The following is an 18,739-nucleotide window of genomic DNA, read 5'->3' as shown; positions in this document are numbered from 1 at the left end:
CCTCAGGGGTGTAAAAAAACATCACCTCCAATATCTCACACACGCGTGACACATGAGCACGTGTGCTGCGAATCACACCATCAATCTAATTCGCGCGAATCGCTCTAGCACGTCTCGGGCCTCAGTTCTTTTATGACACTGCCCAGCGCACACTTCCCATCTTTTCCTCTCCAACATTGCATGAAATTTCCTCTCCTTTATTCTCATCAGAAATCCAACTTCTGATTTTATTTATTTACTTATTATTTTTTTTTTCTCAGATTATATTGTTTCTCCAAAATCCAATCTAATATCAAGCCCCCTCATTTCATAAAATACCCAAATCTCAAATCCATAAAAAAGATTAAGAAAAAGAAAAAAAAAGGAGAAAAATATCCCTTTTTTTTCACTCCTCGTATGGAAATTGCAGTGAGAAGAAGCTCTTGAGTGTTTGATTGATCTGAGAGAATGGCTGGAATAGCTCTTTTATTGGATTTACTGAAGAAAAATCCCGGCTTCGCAAGCCAATCCCTGCACTCGCACGGGCTATTCTCGGCGACAGTAGCTGCTTCCGCTGCCGCTGCGTCTGTCGCAGCAGGATGGCCTTTCGCTTCAAGATTCTTGTTTGGGTATGTCGATCGAATCCTGTCTTCTGGGTTTCTTTGATCAGTTGCTCTTTCTTGTAATATCTTTTTCTTTTTTGGGTATTGGTTCAGTTGAGTGAAAATAAGAGGATCTTTTTAGGGAATTCTGTCACTTGGGTTTGACTGCAAATTGTTTTTTTTTTTTTTTAAAAAAATTTATTTTAAATTTTGTAATAGATAGGCGATGTTTTCAGTGCTTCTGTAGCAGTTTTTTTTTTTTTTTTTTTCTAATTGGATTTTTACTAAGAGGAATTATACTATGCTCGGAAGGAATGTTTGTGTAGTGGCGGATTTAGGATTTAGCCCATAGTTCTGTGATTGAAGCCATTGATATAAACAATTGAAAATCTGTGGAAACTGTTGGTGTTGCAGGACAATTAACCACTTGCTCTAAAAGCTCGATGAGATAGAGAGTGGCGAATCAATCCCATGAATTAGGACCTTGGCCGAACCCTCCTCGTGGGCCCCACTTCACATGGGTTCTGCTTCACACGAGTCACCCACCCCGAGTGTGTCCCCGCATCCCACACCCACTCAAGCCCAGTTGGATATGAACCTGTGGGGGCCACTTGTATGCATATATGACACTCATCAACCACATGCTACGCATGCATTAGCGTGCGCGCACCTATATGACTGTGCAAGGTCTACACAAGCCGTACAAGATTATGACTTTCTAAGAATATCGATTTAAAAGGCTACATCTTTCTACACTTCCTTGAAATTGATGTGGATTATAAGGGTATCAATTTGCCAACCAGATACAATGGTGAGCTTTAGTCAAGCGCCTTACTGAAGATTTTTGCTAGTTGATTATGAGAGGAATGAGGAGAAACAATCTGATTTGAAAGAAAGGAAAGTCCAGTAGGGTTGGACGTCCATCACTATTGTATGTATAAGACAAAATATGCAAATTACATAAAATACCCTTTTAAAAGGGAAAAATTGGAAACATTTCATACAAGAAGCATCGTCAATGAAGGAGACAAAGTATTTAAATCTATTAGAATGGATTGAAATCAGTTCCCATACATTAACCAACACAAAAATTTTAGTTGACTTTTTTTTTTTCGCCGAGGGATAAACATACCTATGATGTTTAGTCAAAACACCAGCTTCATGTTGAAAATTCTTAATATCATTAGACTCAACTGACTGACCAACAAAGATTGTAGGCTTGAATTAGAAGAATGACCGAAATGACAATGCCAAAGATAAAGATCCTCTTTTCTTATAATATGATACTCACCAAACTGACTTGAAGAACTCAAGCGAAGAATGTACAATCCATCATTCTTAAGTCAACCGGGCAGCTTAGTCGTCTTCAGATCCTGAAAGACATAATGATTGGGAAAAATTGTCATGCTACAATTCAGATCCTTTGTAATCTGACTCACAGACAATAAATTAGTAGCAACATTACAAATCATTAATACAAAAGACAAGGAGAACAATGGTGAAGCCGAAACAGTACCATTTCCTTTAATAGGTATCAAAGTACCATCTCCTATCTTCACATGACCTAAATGAGCATCTGAGGTAAACGAAAAAAAGAAAGAAAATAGAAACAATTATACCTGTCATATGATCAATAGCCCCTGCATCAATTATCTGAGGATTGAATGCAGAAGCAACATGAAGAGCATTGAAGGTATGACCCTTTTTTGGCCAAAGATGTAAATGGAGATGTTTTATTCCAAGGTGCGTCCCTTAATAAAGGGTCATACTCATTTTTTGAGAGATTGAGCATATCCCCAGTTGGTTAAACCATTGGTGACTTTGCCAATGGAGCCATTTCCCCAATAGTACTCGGAAAGTCTTTATCATTCGTACTAATCGAACTAGCAGAACAACCTTGAGGTGGTTTACCATGAAATACCTAACAATAATCAACAATATGGCCATATTGACTTCAATGAGCACACAAAACGGCCTGCACCACTACCACAACTAATGTCACGATCACGCCCACAACCTGCATCTCGACCTCCTCGTCCAGTAGTTGTACTTCTTCCAGTACCAGCATCATTAAAATTTCTAAGCCCAGTCACAATAGTGGATTTTTCAACCACAGCAGGTCCCATAGTTGCACAATTATTCTCATCTCTTAATGGTAAAGTATAAACATTATTTGGGGAAGGTAGAGTAGGTGAACCAAGAATTTAAGTCCCCATAGATTCAAAATTAGGACTAAGACCCACTAACAACTTGAATATCCTCTTTTTCTCAATATTTCGTTTATATGCCTCTACATCAATGGTACAAGTAAATTAAAGATCATCTAGGAAAGATAAATCCTGCCATAAACCATGCATCTTAGCATAATAATTAGAAACCAAACGCTCCCTCTGTCTTAAAGTCTCAATCCTCAAGTAAATATTATAAATCCAAGCCATATTATTCTGACTGGCATGCAATTTATGAGCAGTCAATCAAATCTCATTGACAATAGATAATAAGAAAAGACCGGTCATTAATTTCTAGTTCCATAGATTTCAAAAGCGGGACATAACGAGCAGAGTATTTGATTTCCAATCTCCATAAGAAGGATCTGGCATAACAAGTTTTGGTATACTGCTAACTATATATCCTAACTTTTTTTTTTTCCCCTCCAATAAATATCTCGCTCCGTTGTTGTCATATGCGATCACATATTCGTATATGCCATTTTTTAGAAAGATTGCATATGCCATTATGGCATATGCGATCCAGGTTAGTATGCAATAGCATACTTTTTTGTGCGACAAGTATGAGATGGCATACTTTGCAAGTTGTGCTTTTTTTTTTTTTTTTGGTAAATTGTAAATTGTATTTGTAGATTAAGTTATAACTTGTAATTTATAAATTCTTCAAGTTATCATTGATCAATAAAATTTCTATGTTCGAAGTTTTTAATAATTAATTCTCTCTTAATGTAACATGGTGCTTGTTTTGTTAAATTTTATGTAAATATAATATAGGTAATTAAATATATAACTTATTTTATAGATGGTCCAATAGTCTCAAACACTTATACTATAATGGAGGTAAAAGAACCCAATCCAATCACTTGCAGTAATTAGGCATAGTTTTTTCTATTTTTTTAGATTTTTTTGTTTTTCCATATTTTTTAATTTTTTTCGAAAAAAAGGCTAGAGGCATGGTTTTTCCTAATTTTTTAGATTTTTTTTTTCAAATTTTTTTTTAAACATATATATATATATATATATATATATATATATATATATATATATATATATATATAGTTTTTTCAAAAAAAAAAAAAAAAGAAGAGAAGAAGCCAGAGCAATATGCGAGTATGCGATGGCATATGTGAACAGCATATGCTAGTCGCATATGATGGTGTATGCGATTTGACAACATTGCTTTCAATAAGTTAATGGGTTGTAATATGCAACATAGGATTTTCAAAATGAATAATAAATGTCTCCATCTCTCTCTCTCTCTCTATAATAATAATAATAATAATAATAATAATATTATTATTATTAAATCTCTTCATCTTAAAGTTGATTGGATCAACGGTCTCAGACCTTGACGAAGATGCTATATTGAATCCACACAATATAGATCAAAAGAAGATTGAAATAATAGTCGACTCCCAATTCACAAAAAAAAAAACAGAAAAAAAAAAGAAGAGAGAGGGAAGATCTTATGGCTAGATTACCAAAAATATGAAATATAAGGATTACCGTACACAAATTTCGATAAATCTGGACATTAAAATCTGTCCAAACAACAATCAACGAAAAAAAAAAAAAAAAAACCTTATCATTGCAAACAAGATGTCAGCAATTCTGGAGGAAAAACTGCCCAAAAAGTCCAGCGAACATGCCTGCTACTCTATGGCTCAGTGGTAGACGCACAAGAGTTTCAACACGAGGTCATGGGTTCGAGCACCCATTGTGGTGTGAGTGTGTGGGCGTGTGTGGGGTGTGTGAGTGCGTGTGAAAAATCCAGCGAACACAAACTTCCAACAATAAACTGCAACCGTAAAGTAGTTTTAAAAAACTGAAAGAAAATTTCAGAACCATAATTGAAGAAGATTGTCCAGCAACATCTTCTCTCAGATCTTCCAAAACAAGTAACAAGTCTCAAGCCTCAGAAAAGCTCAGCTGCAAAACTCCCCCACAAATCTTAAAAATCTTCAAAAATCTCCAACTGCATGTCTTCTCCTCTCAAATCAAATGAGATTAGTGGGTAAAAAACACTCAACACCCTCAAAACAAGATGAAGTGTGTGCATGAAAGAAGAAGAAAAAGAAGAGAAAAGAAGAAGAAATAAAAGAGAAGAAGAAGAGAGGGGAAAAATGCTTTGAAGGAGAAAGATCAAGAGAGGAAGGAACTAATAAAGAAACCCTAATAATAATATGTAGGCTTTGCTACTACGCAAAGTAGAAAAGCTTTGAAAGAAGGAAAGACGAGTATAGTTGGACCTCCAACTCTATTGTATTTATAGGACAAAATATGAAAATTACATAAAATACCCACAAGTAAAAGGGCAAAATTGGAACCAAGGAAAAAAAAAAAAACCTAAGAAATAACATAACTAATAGGCCCAAGGGCCCACAACCTAAACCAAGGGCCCATGACAGGCCCATATATACTATAATAGATGAAAAGGAAGAGTAAGATGGAAGAAAAGGCCACGATTAATGGTGCCTCATAAACATTGAAGGATTCTATGGATTTGCGATCATAGTGGAACAACGGGTGTTTGGACACCCAGCCGAATTTGCATAAGTAATAGGTGACAAGGAAGAGGAGATGGGAAGAAAAGGCTACAATTAATGGTGCCCCTAGATATCAAAGGCTTGTATGGACTGCAGTCAAGTGGTGTCATTTGGGACCAGAGATCAAACTCATTGATGCTATTAACTGCATGAAATATGGCAGGCCACATCACCCTATTAGATGTTGACACATTGTAGGATCTGAAATTGGCTCCCCATCATCTTTGTGGTACTTAACATTGAACTCAAGAGGAGAATCCAAAAGTTAATCGTCAATGAGATTGGGTTAAGGAAGGTCCTGGGTATACTTATGTTGAGCAATGGAGATCCCAACTGAGGATGAAGAAACTTACAAACCCAAGAAGTAAGTTAAGCTACTCAAATCCTTCATCTTAAAATGAGATTTAACCAGTTCCTTTAGCTCAGTTGTACCAGCGCTATCATCACCAAAATGATAATTTTTTCTTCCGCAAAGAAACTAATAAAATAACAATTCCAACTATACTGTGATGTATGCAAACAGAATAACATTAGAAAAATGTTGAATCTTGAATCCACAATAACACTTCAAAACTTTTCAAACCACACCTGCGGTGCTTGCTTTAATCCATAGATTCCTTGAGACGGCAAACGAGGCGTGGATTGACAGGTAATGAGAATCAAGGAGGCAGAGCCATATACATCACTTCTTTTAATTCACTGTGAAGTATGCCCAGTTGATGGAATGGTCACCTTCAAAGTCAAGCCACAGCTAACAAATTGCAAACAATTGTCTTCGGTACAGGAACAAAGGTCTCATCATAATCAATCCCATAGTCTTGTTTATATCCTTATGCCACTGGGCATGCCTGATAACCAAAAAGACCAAGGCTCTCTGACTATTGAGCACCACAGGAGACTTTTCTCCCAAAATTGTGAAAAGGAATGAAGATAGGGGGTTTCCTTGTCCCAGGTCCCCAATCTCATGGAAAATCCATGAAGAAAACAAAACTATCAACGAGAATGAAGTTCACAAGAAGCATTGACTTGTCCAAATGCATACTGATGAACTTGTAATAAAAGGAATGAAGATAGGGAGTACCTTGTCCTAGATCCCTAAACTTATGGAAAATCCATGAAGAGAACAGAGAATGAAGTTCACAAGCATTGACTTGTCCAAATGCATATTAATGAACTAGTAATATAAAAGAACTCCAAATCGAAGTGGTCATTCTCCCCTATGTCAATCTTGCACACTATCCTCGGATCGCCCAACCAACTTCTTGAGTTTAGACATCTATTAGCAATAAAAATTTGGTCAAGCATTTGTTAGCAATCAAAATTGCATAGCGCCCCCTTAAATTTCCCGGTTCCTTGTAACAGGCTCTTCAGACTAGGAACAAAGTATTCTCCTTATGTATTTTATGTTAGATATTTTAGATGTCTTTTAAAAAAAGTATGTGTTTAATGTGCACATATTCATTTCCATCTTCAATTTTATAGAAAATACTAAAAAAATAAATAAATCATGACAGGTTTTTTTCTCATAACTCTGAGAAACAACTTTTAGGGTGTGTTTGTGTGCCACCCAAAAAGGGGTTTAATGAATCTTTCTCCAAGACTCCGACATGTGTGACAGGTGCTGTTATTGCCTGTTGGAAGTTGTTTTCATGGCTGAGATTGTGTCTACAACTGTGGCCCACCTGTTTTTCTAACAGGTTTGATTTTTTAAGGGAGGCCCTTTCTTGTGATGGCGCATCCTATGGACGATTTGGATCTTCCACACATGGCGCACATTTGCATGTCTGCGGGGGATGATAAATCAACACCCCCTTGGGGGGGAGAGAGGACAGGGGTAGGGCAGTCTTTTTGGCATCTCACTTGCAGGCTGAAACGAGGGGAGCCTGTTTTTTGGTGCACCCAAGTGGGCTCTTAGCATCTTGTAAGAACCCAATAACAGTAGTAAAAGAGAAATACATGTTCGCTTGATGGAACTCATATTAAGGGAAGCATAAGATATTTCCTTAATGCTTTCTTTGTTAAATTATTTGATGATCAGTAAGCACATGTACATATGCATATATATATATATATATATATATATATATATATATATATATATATATATATATATATATACTGTATCCTAAATACATTTTCTTGTTTGACTCAACCTTCATTTCTATTGATTCTTACCTATTACATTTCAGTGATGGCGGAATCTCAACAGCTTTTTGTGATGCTGCCCCAGCCCCAGCATGGACTGAAGATTATGTTACTAATCTACGCAGTGCTTCTGAAAATATCTTTCAACACAAACCCCTCAAATACAGTACCAAGGAATATCCTATAGAGCTAAAACCTCTATTCTCAGCTTTCGGACCAAAGTCTCTTGCACTGACATCACTGAGGTCCTTCTTAATGTTTTATCTGCTGCTCCTGGAACCTCGCACACGCATGGAAGATGATGATGACAACGATTTCCTACAAGATGAATCAGAAGAGAGGCCACCTGTCAATTTGGTTGTTCCCTTCAAAAAGTCAATGAAGCAAATCAGGAGGTGAGTTTTTTTTTTTTGAAATAAAAAAATAAAAATTGAAGAGGAAATATAGGGTACTGAGCCTGACATTAACCTAGATCGTTGATTTGATGGTTCCACCATGTTGAGGGACCGTAATGGATGGTGATGATCACACGTGTAGCCCACTTCACATGGAGATTATTGTTCCTATTGTTTGATTTCATTATTCATTTTGTTTAATCCTTAAGGTGATGTGTTAGTATAGGCCATAGAGTTTTGAGCATATAGGCTTTGGATATGGACTAACGTAAGCATGGGGATATTTTTGTACGTTTACATATATCATGAAAGCCTTATTGATAATAAGGAGAGAGGGTAGGGGCATCACCTCCTTCTAAACCTTCTATCATTTTTCTCTTACTTCTTCTCATACTCTTTGATGTAATCAAGTGGCCAAACAAGCCGATTGATCAAGAGTTGAAGAATCCACCCATTTAAATTGTCTTGATTGATAATCTCAGCCAAATCAACTGTCAAATGGTCAATTGGATGGGATCAACGGTTAACTTAAATTGTAGGGCCTATGGGATCAATTATGTGGTCAATAATTTCATAGGTTTTATTTACTTAATTAGTTTTTAGAGTGAGATTGAGTCATGATTTAGTTAATGAATTCTCTTGTGTGTGTGTGTGTGTGTGTGTGTGTGTGTGTGTATAAATTTCTTAGTGGGCTCCTTTTGGTGCATCAAACGATGTGCGAATGCCCAAAAATTGGTCCTGTTTAGTAGCCTTTTGAGTAAGCTTTCAAACGAGCCCAAGGTCATGCAATTTTGAGGTAATTTGCGTGAGGTATAGCCCATCTACTTAAAGACCATATGCTAGTGACGAGATTTATGGGTAGTTTAGTCATTTTTTTTAAAGGTTTTTTTTTTAAAAAAAATTCGATATAAGATTGTTATGGAGGTGTAATGCATTATTATGATGATTTGAATAAAACTTCTTTGTTTTGTTGTTTCTTTATTCGGTGAAAGATTTGGAGATGGGGTTTTTCACGGTATCTAGCATTCAGCTAGAGGATTGTTGGGTTATTTCCCACTATCTCTATTCTTCTTTTCTTTTATCTAATTTGCTTCCCCTTTTGGGGCTTGCATTAAATTGGTATCAAAGTAAGTTTTGCTCTTGAGGAACTGAACATCTCAATTCTTCCCTTTCATTTTCCCCCACTTCCTCAATCCTCAACTTCCATTTTCTTTTCCTTTTTCATTTTACATTCCTTCCCAAATCACCAAATTCTAAATCGTATGTTTACCTTTTCTCTTTTTCTTGAACCCTTCTAACCCTAAACTTACCCAAAAATTAAAAAAATAAAATAAAAGAATTAACACAATTTAAGCCATGACCATGCCCATTTCCAACCCTACCAAATCCTAATCTTGTTCGAACCTATCAATTCTCTTGCCCGTATTTTTTCCTTCCCGAAAACCCATCCCAAACCCCCTAAAACCCTTAAATCTAGAACTCAAGCCTAAAGTTCACCTTATATTCTTACATTTTTCTTTCTTAGAGATGTCATGGATAGGAATATGTTCATATGCCTTCCATATCCATCATGTTATTCTTATCCAAGGTACTTCGATGATCAAGATCGTTCTTCGTATCACCTCGAGTTATACCCATCTTCAAATGCCTTATGGCGATTCCTTTCAACACCCCTCTCCATGTTACAAGTGATTACAACCACATTTTAGTAATTCAAAAGCCTCCTATAGCACGAAAATGTCAGGGAAGACTGTGAACGTTCAAGAGACGCAGGAGGAGAATATGTGGGAACTCAGGAACGAGATTAGAGCGTTCAAGGAAGATATTGCAAAAGAATTCAAGGAGGTGAAAGGGCTTACCTTGAGCCCTTGATTGAACGAGAAAAGCGCTATGGAGTTCAATCCATTGTCTTTGGAGTTTTGAAGAATTACATGTTTGAAGCAGGTGTGGCGAGTCAAGAGGAATCCACTATTGGCTTACTTAATGGATCCATGGATACACCTATTGATTGATCAACAACTCAATCGAAGGAAGTGCCAATGAAAATGGATGATCAACCATCGAATGACATGGTAGAGGATATCGAAGGATCAACAAGTATGGACGATTCAATGATCGTAAAGTAAATAATTCATGATCCCCATGGTGCCATCTCAATCTTAATTGGGGCCCATAGATCAAAAGCTAACCATGACAAAGGGACCATAATCGATGTCTAGAACATGGAGGACCACCAAGAAGCGAAAGAAAAGATGGCGCATATTTTGGCATTGTATTATGCACAAGTTGCCTGCCAAGTGTAGGTCTCCACTATCAACTGCCAGTGAAGCTAAAGAAGATGCGCTACAAACGAGGATCTTCATAGGAGATTGTAACCACTAATTTAAACTCGATGACTATTTTAGCCGGGTGAAATTGATGCAAAATGGCTACACAAGCTGATTGACAAAGATTTGAAGAATTCATCCGTTCACATTGTCCTGATTGATGATCCGAACCAAATCAACGGTCTAATGATTAATTGGATGAGAGCAACGGTCAATTTAAATTGTAGGGCCTGTGGGATCAATTATATGGTAATCAATTTCATAGGTTCTATTTATTTAATTAGTTTTTAGGGTGAGATTCAGTCATGATTTAATTAATAAATTCTCTTTTATATTTTTGTTGTGTTTTTGGTGGGCACCAAACGATGTGCGAATGACGTAAAATTAGTGCCTCCTGATAGCCTATCAAGTACGCTTTCAAACGAGCCCAAGATTGTGAATTTTGAGGTAGTTTGTGTGAGATATGGCCCATTCACATAAGGTTCATATGGTCGTGACAAGATTTAGGGGTAGTTTGGTAATTTTCTATTATTAGTGCTTCTTCTTCTTCTTGTTTAATTTTAAGCTTATATAAGGCTATGTTATGGAAGTGTAATGCATTATTATGAAAATAAAACTTAGTTGGTTTGTTGTTTCTTTGTTTAGTAGAAGATTTGGACAGAGGGTTCTTCGCGGTCTTTAACATTTTGTTAGAGGATTGTTGGGTCCTTTCTCCCAATCTCTTTCTTCTTTTCTTTGATCTATTTGCATCTCCTTTTTGGTTTTGCAATACTCTCTCTTTTTCCTTCTCAATCTAACTCGAGGAATATGGTATCATTGAGGTAAAAGATTTGGTATCACGTTCCTTCCCAATTTCTTTCAATTTCTCTCTTTTCTTCCTTTTTATTCTCCGCAAGGGGAAACACAGTTTTTTGGGGGCAGTGTTCGCAATATCGATACTATCGGCCGATATTATCATTATCACTGGCCAACGACATGAAACACGTCGAAAGCCCCACATAAATATAAAAAAAGCAACTTTCTATGTATTGTGCAATATATCACACAATTTCACACGATTTTTTGCAATGTCATAGATATTATATGCGGATTATCCCTTTATCTGCAGATTTTTTCTCAGGCTCACAGATTTATTATAGATTCTATCACAGACTCATGGGTCTGCTATGGCCAACAACCATTTCGATGCTAATTTCAACAATAAAAGGGTAGACAATGTCGAGCTTACATAATTATCGAAAAAATCAAAAAAGAAAAAAGGAAAAAAAAAAACAGGGAAAAGCTTTCAATTCAGATGGGATTTCGGTACTTGTAGACAGTGTTCGAAATATCGGTATCACGCTATGTATCGCACCCTTGGGATATAGATACGTATCGGTTATCACATAGGATATATCGTTTGTATTGCATAATGTATCGCACTTTTTGGGAAACATGGGGAAATATTGGGAAAATGGTTTCTATTTTTTAATGAAGCCTCAGGGACTGTTAAAAAAGCCCTTAATACACACCTTTAAATCTTAGCATCTCAAAAAAAGATGCACATAATAAATTTCCTTTGTATAGGGTCCTAAGCGATGCGATGTTTAATTGAACTTATGTAACTATATTTAAATTGAATGCATGACATTTATAAATGTATTGAAGACATGTATGAAAACACAACCAATTTATTGAAAAGCAAAAGAAGTAAAAATTGAGAAATATACATATCAATGATGGGGGAATGGCGCATTGGCCGCTAGAGCCTTTGGCATGAAGTTCCTGCTTTGGGAACCCAAGTGGGGCCAATTGTGATGTTTGTGAGAAATCTACTCCTTCCATCCGTTTTGTGAGTTCATTTTTGGACATGAGGCCAAAAATGAGCCGAATCCAATACTCAAGTGTGCCGAAAACGTGAGGATTGAATGTCCATAGTTGAAATATTTGTGGGGTCACAGAAGTTTTGAATAGTGCTAATATTTGTGTTTTCAGTTCATCCTAGTAGGAATGATGTTATGAACGGTATAGATGGTGTGTAAACATCATTGTCGACCCGAGGGAGGTTTCAATGGTAGGCATTTTCCTAACCACATTGTTCTTTTGTACGGACCACTTGAATCTTGGATCCTGCTCACTTTTGGTCTAATTTAGTAAAATGAGTTCGTAAAACAGATGGACGGTATGGATTTCTCACAAACATCATGTTGGGCCCCACATAGGTTTCCAGTGCAAGGAAATTCCTGCGAAAGGCTTCCGTATCAAATCCTCGTACACCGCATCAAATCAGTGTACGGTGTAACTCATTACGCCAAGCGTACTGAGTAAATTCTATGGGGTCCACCGTGATTTATATATTTTATCCACTCCTTCCATCCATTTTACCATATAATTTTAGGGCTTGGGACGAAAAATAAAGCATATCTAAAGCTTAAATGGACCACACTACGGAAAATAGTGTGAATTGAACGTCCACCGTTGAAATATTCTTAAGGGCCACGAAAGTTTTGGATCAAGCTTATATTTGTGTTTTCCCTTCATCCATGTTATTGTAGTCTTATGAACAGTTGGATGACAAATAAACATCACCGTGGGCCCTAACAAGGTTTCAATGGTGGAAATCATTATTCCCACTATTTCCTATGGTATGGTCCACTTGAGCTTTGGATATGCTTCAGTTTTGGGATCAACCTTTTAAACGAGCAGGAAAAATAGATGGACGGCGTGGATAAACCACATACATTCACGATGGGCCCAAAATCACTGTAAAAGATAAACAGATTTACCATTTAAAGGATCGGACTACATCGATAAACAAAATACATTACCCGTTAAAGAGGGATTGCATTTCCTGTTACGGGCCGAAGCTCGAAGGAGGGTTTCGGTACTTCCGGAACCCAAATCCCTGAAATTTTGCCAGAAATTTTGTCGTTTTCAAAGAAAGAGGGTTCTAGAAGACTGGCCAAAGCTCGAAGGAGGGTTCCGATACTTTCGGAACCCCAAATCCTTGAAATTTCACCAGAAAAATTGTCGTTTTCGAAGAAATAGGACTAGAACCCCAAATCTTGTCGATTTCTTGCCGAAAACTATTCTCTACAGGTACTGCAACCCCTTCTCTCACATCGATTCAAAGATTATTATTATTATTATTTTCTCTATTTTTCGATAGTTATGCAACCTCGACATCTCTAGCCTTGGTCTCGTGACTGTGACAGAAATCCATGACTCTGTCGTAAAATCTGCAAATAATACATGATATGGCAATATCGAGGAAAACTGTGACAATATCAACGAAAATCATGTGATATCTTGTGATATATCGCACGATACAAAGGATCCTTATTGTTTTTTAAAAAAAAAATTCCAAGTGTTTTTGAGGGTGTTGTATCGCTTGCATGCGATATCGATATTATCGGCCGATAGTATCGATATTACGAACACTGCCTGTAGAAGAAGATTGTGTGATCGAAAGTAGAATTTAGTGGGCCACTCGATCGATACACAGCGGTAAGTTGTAAGTTCCACAAAATCTTAATTTCCTTTGTTTTTTTCTTCTTCAAATAGATGTTAGATTCAAATTGCAAAGGAGATTTTGGCAAGAAATCTACAAAAACCCCTAGAGATTTAGGTTTGATTGAGGGATTTTGGGGATTCTTTGAGAGATTTTAAGGTTCCGGTCCTTCCAGAACCCTGTTCTGTTTCGAAAATGGCTTTGAAAGCCTTTTACAGATGCGGGTTGCATCACTTTAGCTTGAGACGAATGGAGGTCCACCTTGATGTATATGTTTTATACAATCCGTCCATTCATTATGGAAGATCATTTTAAGGTATGAGTCCGAAAATGAGACATTTTTAAGGCTCAAATGGACCACACCACAACAAGCAGTGGAGATTGAATACTTACCATTGATAACTTTTCGGTAGGGACAAATGTGTTGGATCAAGTTGATATTTATTTTTTACCCGCATTCAGGTCTATGTGACCTTATGAACAGGTTGGATAGCCAAATAAACATCACGATGAGCCCTATGACGTTTTGGACAGATTGGATGCCAAATAACTCAATCATCAATGTTTAATGTGGTGTGGTCCACTTGATTGAGCCTTCAATCTGCCTCTTTTTTACGATCATGCCTTAAAATGACCTGTCAAAATGGATGGATGATGTGGATAAAACACGTATAATATGGTGGGCCCCATACAACCCCTGATAGGTCCGTTCATCTCTCGCTAGGTAAAGGTGGAGCCCAACTTGGGTAAGACCCTGCGATGTGGGTGAGACCCCTGACTGTAGGGGCCCACCTCAATGTATGAATTGTATATCCATGCCGTTCATATGTTTTTTCAGCTTATTTTAGGCCATGGTTCCAGAAATAAATAAGATAAAAGTTTCAGGTAGACCACACTACAGGAAACAATGGTTAATGACCATTGAAAACCTTTTGTGGGCCACAAGTTTTACATCAAGGTGATATTTTGTCTTTCATGTAGATATGTATGACCTTATCAATAGGTTGGATGGTCAATAAACATTATGGTGGACGCCGAGAAACTTTTAATGGTGGAAGTTCAATGACCATCGTGTGCTGTGGTGCGGTCCACCTAAAATATTTGTTGGCTTCATTTTTGGGACCATGTCCTAAAATAATATGGAAAAACAGATGGACAATGTGGATATACAATGCATACATCGGGGTGGGCCCTACTATCAAGGTCCAACCCAAGTTGCGCTTGGGTATTTACCCAATTAACGCCTTGATAGGGTATTTACTCTTATTGTGGGCCCACCTTGATGATTTGGTTACATCCACATTGTCTATCCGTTTTTCCAACCCATTTTACGATGGGGTCCTAAAAATTATGCAGATCCAAATCTCAGGTGGACCACACCACTTGAAAGAGTGGTGTTGAGTGTCTCACCATTAAAAATTCCAAAGGGCCCATCGTAAGGTTTTTATATTGTTTATTTGCAATCTAACCTGTTGATAATGTCAACAAGATCTGGATTAAGGGAATATACAAAGATCATCTTGATCCAAAAGTTCTGTGGCCCATAAAAAGTTTTAAATGATCATTCATCACTGTTTCTGGTGGTATGGTCCACCTAAGATTTGAATCTTCTTAAGATTTGGGATCACGCCCTGACATGAGATGGGAAAATAGATAGATGGCGCGGATATACAAAAACTACATCAAGGCGGGCCCCACACGTTAGAGTAACACTCACTAAGGTGTTATCCGAGTGGACCACACCACAAGAAACAATTGTGTGATTGAACGTCCACCATTAAAAACTTTGTGGGCCCACTTTAAGCAGATCGATAATGTTTATTTTACATCCACCTGTTGATAAGGTCAAACAAACCTGAATGAAGGTAATGTACAAAGACAGATTGATCTAAAAATTTCGTGGGTCCACCGGAATTTTTATTCGCCATCCAACTTGTTGGTAAGGTCACAAAGACCTGGATGAAGAGACCACACAAATATCAGCTTGATCCAAAACTTTTGTGGCCCATGAAGAAGTTGATTACGAGCCACCGCGTAACTCTATGTGGGTCTAGGCCATAGCCAATTACATCATTGATAGGTATGTTTTTTAAATTCTACTATATCTTTTGCTTTCGAATGCATTGGTTGTGTTTTCATACATGTCTCGATACATTTATAAGTGTTATGCATCATATTTGAATATAGTTGCCTTAGTTCAATCAGACAACGCATAGCTTAGGATCTTATACAAATGAAACCTATTATGTACACTTCTTTTTTGAGATTTTATGATTTAAAATTGTGAATTAAGGTTTTTTTTTTTTTTTTTTTTAATAATTCTTGAAGTTTAATTGAAAAATTCAACAATTTTCCCCATGTTTCCCAAAAAGTACGATAAATTACGCGATACAAACAATATATCCTGTGCGATAACTGATATGTACTTGTATCTCAAGGTTGCGATACATTGTGTGATACTGATATTTCGAACATTGTTTGGAAGTTGATCTACACAAATCTCCTTCATTCAATCACCGTATGATGGCTTGTGCATCTACGGTCAGATTTGAAGATCAAGTCTGGGTGTAGAGATCATGAATGAAAGTGAAGGGTTCCTCATATTCATTATCAATAGTCCCTACTTGTTATAACAACTTTTTATGAAATACCAACATTCTATGTTGTTCACAGTGAGCGGGAATAAACTGCTCAATTAATATACCACTCCTCCAATAATGGATCATCAGTCGTTATTCATATATAAGCATCAATATCACAATGTTTAACTATATCCATTAAAATCTCTTTTGAAACCCATGAAGAAAAATATCTTTCTGCAACTATTATTTCAAATATGGAATTTCAAGAGACATGTCTACTTGAAAATAATGATAGTTAATTATGTTATAATTTTATAAAAACCAATAAAAGAAGTATCATGTGTAAAATTACTTAAGATCTTTTTCATAAAAAACTCTAATCATTCAGTTGTTTGGCTAGCAGATGGACAGTTAAGAAAGATAATGCAACCATTTACATTTAATCATTGGTGATCCCGCATTCCACTAAGCCTGACCTAATTATTCATTGGACCTAAGAGTAAGGGCTAGGGTCAATCTATCCATCCACTACTACTGGGCCAAACAGATGGATGGTCTGGATCACTTAACCATGGGCGTGAATACCCTGTGGTGTAGCTATAATCCATTGTAAGCTAAAACTCCCAAACATGCCACCATGTTGGGTATGTAAGAAATGAAGGGTTTGGATTGTTCCATCTGGGAAAAATTTCAGCCTGTGATTCAATCTACAATGCGGGCTATCAGATGAATGATATAAGCATACTATCATGTATTCAAACCATCTGGATGGTGGGAATGATTGCAGATGGGCAATAGCCAAATTGAAAAGATGCTATTAATATGATTCCTAATCATTTTAATTGTTGGGTTGTGACCAGTGTTCGAAATATCGGTATCGCACAATGTATCGCACCCTTGGGATATAGATACGTATCGGTTATCGCACGGGATATATCGTTTGTATCGCATAATTTATCGCACTTTTTGGGAAACATGGGGAAACATTGGGAAAATGGTTGAATTTTTTAATGAAACTTTGGGGATTGTTAAAAAAGCCCTTAATACACACTTTTAAATCATAAAGTTTCAAAAAAGAAGTGTACATAATAAATTTCCTTTGTATAAGGTCCCAAGCTGTGCGCTGTCCGATTGAACTAAGACAACTATATTCAGTATTAACCTCGTTCATCCGTTTTTCCATATCATTTCAGGACATTATCTAAAAAATAAAATAGATCCAACAATTAGGTAGACCATACCATAGGAAACAATGGTGATTGACCATTAGTGGGGCCACAAAAGTTTTGGTTCAGGCTAATAATAGTTTTTTCTCTTCATTCAAACCATAAATTTATCTGGTAAAATGAATGGACAGAGTGGATAAAATACATGAATTATAGTGGGCCCACAAAGTTTACAAAGTACACTGCTCACTAGGGGATCCACTTCCCACCACACTGGGATGGGGCGCTGCTACCAAGTTCCTTCGCTCAAAACCTATGTGGGGCCCACTGTGATGTTTGTAAGAAATCCACCTCGTCCATTCATTTTTTGAGATCATTTTAGCACTTGAGAGCAAAAATGAGTAGAATCTAAGACTAAAGTGGGCCGCACTAAAGGAAAAGGTGGGTAGGAAAATTCCTACTGTTGAAACCTCCCTGGGTCGACAGTGATGTTAACATGCCATCCAATCTGTTAATTAGGTCACACAGACCTGACCTGAATAAAGAGGAAAAATAAATATCATATTGATCCAAAACTTCGGTGACCCTCAAAAGGGTTTCAATGGTAAACGTTCAATCTACCACTGCTGTTTGCAGTGTGGTCCAGTTGATCTTTGGATCTGTCTTATTTTTCGGCTCAACCCTTACAAAGAGCTCGCCAAATGGACGAACAGCCTGGATATAACACATACCTCATGCTGGGACCCACAGAACTTGGTGACGTCAACACAGTTCGGTGGTACGCCGTGCGCACGTACTCGATTACAATAAAAAAAAGGGCGTGGATTAGCTGAGTAGCGAGACTCGCTACTAAATTGACGTCACCAAGTTCCGTGGGCCCCACCATGATGTATGTTTTGTATCCACACCGTCCATTAATTTGGAGAGAACATTTTATGCCATTAGCCTAAGAATGACTAAGATTCAAAGCTCCAATGGACCCCACCAGAGAAAGCAATAGAGAGAGTGATGCCCACCATTAAAAACTTCTGAGGGCCACAAAAGTTTTCGATTAAGTTGATATATTTTTTTCCCCTTTTATAATGCCTTTTTTAACTCATTAATGGGTCGGATCTCAAATAAACATCACGGTGGCCCTTAGGAAGGTTTCAGCGGTGTATGTCACTTTCTCCACTGTTTTCTGTAGTGGGGTCCATCACAGAATTTTATCCCCCTCGTTATTTGACTCATGTCCTAAAATGATATCTCCAAATGGATGGACCGTGTGGATATAACACAT

At 37.2% G+C, this 18,739-nt stretch overlaps 1 protein-coding gene across 2 annotated transcripts in view; it reads left to right on the top strand.

Annotated features, from left to right (window-relative positions):
* Positions 1 to 306: 306 nt before the first annotated feature.
* Positions 307 to 18,739, top strand: part of LOC131258267 (uncharacterized) — a 34,350-nt gene continuing 15,917 nt past the window's right edge. For both annotated transcript variants that reach the window (XR_009178033.1, XM_058259468.1), the window contains exons 1-2: positions 307 to 608; positions 7,545 to 7,895. Coding sequence is in view for 1 of the 2 variants with exons in the window: in XM_058259468.1 (XP_058115451.1) it covers positions 448 to 608; positions 7,545 to 7,895 (512 nt within the window). In the remaining variant the exon portion in view is untranslated. The remainder of the gene's footprint in view (positions 609 to 7,544; positions 7,896 to 18,739) is intronic.

The sequence above is a fragment of the Magnolia sinica genome, chromosome 10 (assembly GCF_029962835.1).
Source record: "Magnolia sinica isolate HGM2019 chromosome 10, MsV1, whole genome shotgun sequence".
Lineage (NCBI taxonomy): Eukaryota > Viridiplantae > Streptophyta > Magnoliopsida > Magnoliales > Magnoliaceae > Magnolia > Magnolia sinica.
This window is presented reverse-complemented; position numbering and strand designations above follow the sequence as displayed.